The following is a 4,153-nucleotide window of genomic DNA, read 5'->3' as shown; positions in this document are numbered from 1 at the left end:
GGGGGGGTGGGCAGGGAGAAAAGTGCAACAATCAATGAACGGAAATTAAAAATCTCTGTAAATGGTCATTAAAATTAATAAAATAAAATTTAAAAAAAGAAATGAAATCTTTTCTATTAGCCTTACAGTGTAATAAAACAATACCAAGTATGTGGTTACTGACTCAGGAGCACTTCACTAGGCCAAGGGCACATCTGTATAACACACGGTTCATGTGTGCACACTGAGAGCAATTTGTTTTAAGAGATACCTGCAATATCACACAGCTCTGTATCAGAAGCATTCGTCAAAGCTTCTTCTAATTCTGGATCAAGAGACACCTTTTCCTCTGTGAAAGCTTGTACAGGTTTCTGTTTAGGGATAAATATTTTCCCTGTAAAATAAAGGCAGTTTGTTAATTTCACTAAGAAATTACTACTGGTCCCTGCAAAATAAAAGCAGTTTGTAAACTCCTCTAAGAAACTACAACTGGTGTTATGACTCGTTATCAATTTACCCATTCAACATCAATTATTAAAGGAATGTGCACTAGAGCTGAAGAAAAAAAGTCAAGATTAACATCTACAATCATTTTATTCCATCTCCAACATGCACTTAAAAGTTTTCAGGCAACTAATTTGGTTGTGCAATTTGTAATGCAAAATAAAATCAGCTGTGAAACTTCCTCACCTGTGGAAATAAAGTAAGTTGTGGGGTTTTGAGCAAATATTACAACTATTGAATTATGAATGAATAAAGATATTTAAAAAGAGCTAAAAAAATAAAAATCTAATATTTTTAAGTAACAAAACTTAACCTTGGAGAACAGTAGAAGCAATTAAGATTTCAGAAATCCAAACTCTCATTACAAAGAAACTTCTATATATCTGAGTAGTATTCAGAATCTTTTGAAATCTTTTCTAAATCTCAATGGACACAAATAAGGTAATTTTCTAAGAAGCTAGTCATTCTAGAGATCTAGTTCACTATAGGAAAAATCAGTCTTGCCACTAGGCCACCAGAGCTCCCCTTGCTTATTATCATAAATTCAATGTTGTACTGACCCACAGGGTTTTCAGAGGCAATTAATCATACAGGAGGAGATTGCCCATCCTTCTCCTGCAGAGCTGATGGTGGCCTCAAACCGTGTACATTCAGGATTGCAGGGTAGCTTCTTGCTACTAGGCCACCAGAGCTACATAAATTCAGTACAAGATTGAAAATACAGAGGGAATGAAAAAGGCTAATGATACAACTGCAGCACAAGCTGACCAAGTAACAGGTGCATACATGTAATTGCATCAGGGATATGAAGACTGCCTCTGCTTTATTTTCAAATAAGGGAATATTCTATATCAAATTATCTGGAAAGGTCTGTGCATGGATTCAAAGAAGTGCCAATTATTTTGTTTTCTGTCAACAACCTTGAGGGCTTCACGGGGCACCCCAGGTAACTGAGCTACTACCATGTTTGGTGCTTCTGTTGTAATCTTGTTTGCTGCACAGTGCCTAGGGTCTGGAAAGTTTGCAAATGGCCAACTGTGGTACAGTCATTGGTTTCTATTCATCTGGAACAATAAAGGAAGGGCAGTCAACAGCCTTCATCAATAACCGTCTCCTCTGTCAATGAGACCAGAAGAACAAGAGGCTGCCCAATTTTCTACTGAACATTTTGGCAGATATTCTTTAGAAGAATTCTGATCAAAAGATAAAAAGAAATCCAGAATAAAATTTAAAATTTTCCTGGAAAATATATTTGAGGCTCGATAAACCCTTATTTCTCTGAGCTAACAAATCAAAACATATACTGAGTGTTCTTAAAACTAAAAACTAGTTTGGCCTAATTGGTAAAGAATTCTGCACTAAGCATTGTACTATTTTAAGAAATACCTACATGAGATCAAACTGACAAGAACAATTTATAAGTCAGAAAATCCAGGGAACAGGGAGTTTATGTTAATGAGGGAGGAGCAATTTGAAAAAGGAGAGTGCAAATGGTTGCATAACAAAAAACGTAATCCGTGTCACTGAATTGAACATCATTCAATCATCGAGTTTGGTTCATATTCTACTGTGTATATTCTCAACAACAATAAAAATAAACTATCAAAAAGAAAGGAACTACCAGATAAACAGGTGAAAACATGTGGCCTTGTGAGTGAAACATGTTCTAAGAGAGGAAACGTTTATAGCTGCAGAGACCGTGCAGCAGGGAGTGGTGTGTCCTGTTGAAGGTAAACATAAATCAGTACAACGTAAGGAATCCTAAAATACACTAATCCCGCTCCCACTAATCTGGCCAGGCATGTCAGGTATTTTCTTGTAAGCCCATCTAATGGATCTTTTTGCACCTTACATTTTTTACTTTTAAAAGTTTGGTTATATAGTTTTCAAGTCTCAGCTGAAACCTCCTATCTTTTCACAGCTGCTGTGCACTTTCCTCTACCAGACCCTGTGACATTTTTATCACTGTTATTTTACAGTCCCTGACTGACAGGGACAATACGTGGGTCTTTAGGTTTTTTACTGTTTTCTTTCTTGACCATAAATCTTATGTTCTTGCTTTCATGTTTTAAGATCTTTAACCACGTGTGGAGCATTCTGTAGAAAAGTATAGTAGAGGCTGAGGGAAATGACATTTATTCTCCAAAAGGAGCACGTTCCTTTGATCTAGGCTGAAGTGACATGCTGAACAGGGTATGAGTTTTGCTGCAACTTTAGCCTGAAACTTTTTTTTTTAGAGAACAGGATCAAGATTTCCCATCAATAAGCCCTGGAGTTAGAACGCTGGTAAAGTTTGAAAAACCTGCTAAGCTGCCTGCTTTTTGAACTGCGAATAGTAAGTGAGCATTTCCTTGTCTTAATGCCAAATTTCTGGGTAACTGGAAAGCATTCTTTTGTTCTCTAGTTCTACCCCCTGCTTTTTGTGCCTTGCAAGATCTCTTTTAGCCCTGTGGCCCCACCCTTGTACTGTCTCCCTCTGCGAAGGTGGGACTACCTACAAGGAATTTCTCTTAGCTCCACTATCCGTCCCTCCATCTCCCCTGGCTGAAGGCCCTCACAGCTGACCTGGTCACTGCTGTTTTCTGAGGCCCTAAATGGCACTGCAGAAGATCGCCTATCTGTCTCCCCTGAAGCAGCTCTCTGGTGGATTCAAACCACCAGAGAGGCAAAACCTTTGGATTTAGAGTGCTACTCCCTATAGACAATGCCACCAGAGCACAGTCTGGATCCTATCAGTACAAATTATTTGAATGTACCCAAACAAAAACGTGGGTAAATACATAATTCAAAGTTAAAGTCACTGCCATGGAGTCTGAACCAATTCATAGCTGGCCCTGCAGCAGGCTTTCAGAGGCCATAAATGGCAGGGGCAGAGAATGCCTGTCTTCTTCCTATGGAACTCCTGGTGGTTTCTATCTTCCTAACCTTCCTGTTAGCAGTATAATTCCCTACAGATGATATAACCAGAGCTCCCTAAATACATCTTTAAATTGATTTTGATCTCTTTAAAAGAGAATTGTTATAAAAAACCACAGTAACAATGTACTATGACTTTGTAACATTATATAAGAGTAAAGTATGATAATAGTAAAAAAAGCCAGGAGAGGAGAAATTGAAGTACATTACTTCAATAATGTGTAAGATGAAATGAAATTTTAAAAACACGCCATGAACCAAACCAACAAAAAATAAGGATAAAATTTTTTTTTTAAAAAAGGAGGAAAAGTAATAAATAATGGGACAAATAACAGATAGGCCATACTAACACTAATCAAAAGAAAACTTGGTTATGTTGTTGCTGTGTGTGTGGCTGAGCCAGAACTCACACACTGTTGATCCTCCAGAAGGTTTTTAGAGGAAGTAAACTGCATGGAAGGAAATGGCGTCTTTTTCTCTGTGGGAGCAGCTGGTGGATTTGAATCACATGTCTATGGGTTGGCAGCACAACTCCTTACTTACCACTAGGGTACCAGAGTACCCTAGATTGAGTACACCAACATAAAAGCAAGATTTCCAAACAAACATTACCAACAGTAAGAAAGGTAATTATGTATACTGCATTGAAGCTGATGAAGAAGAGAACAGTTCAAAAGTAATGTATTTTAGGGCATTATCATAAGAGTTCGGAATGAGGGTGGCAGAGTGGAGTACACTCGGGGTGGGGGTGGGG

General features: G+C 38.0%; 1 protein-coding gene across 1 annotated transcript in view; it reads right to left on the bottom strand.

The window, feature by feature from the left end:
• The window catches only part of TMOD3 (tropomodulin 3 (ubiquitous)), a 72,292-nt gene that overhangs the window by 27,662 nt on the left and 40,477 nt on the right, over window positions 1–4,153 (bottom strand). The window contains exon 4 of the mRNA XM_006895324.1: window positions 251–373. Coding sequence (XP_006895386.1) covers window positions 251–373 — 123 coding nt within the window. The remainder of the gene's footprint in view (window positions 1–250; window positions 374–4,153) is intronic.

The sequence above is a fragment of the Elephantulus edwardii genome, unplaced genomic scaffold, assembly GCF_000299155.1.
Source record: "Elephantulus edwardii isolate Elephantulus edwardi_28Jun2011 unplaced genomic scaffold, EleEdw1.0 scaffold00164, whole genome shotgun sequence".
NCBI lineage: Eukaryota > Metazoa > Chordata > Mammalia > Macroscelidea > Macroscelididae > Elephantulus > Elephantulus edwardii.
The sequence above is the reverse complement of the archived record's forward strand: the minus strand, read 5'-3'. Positions and strand labels throughout refer to the sequence as shown.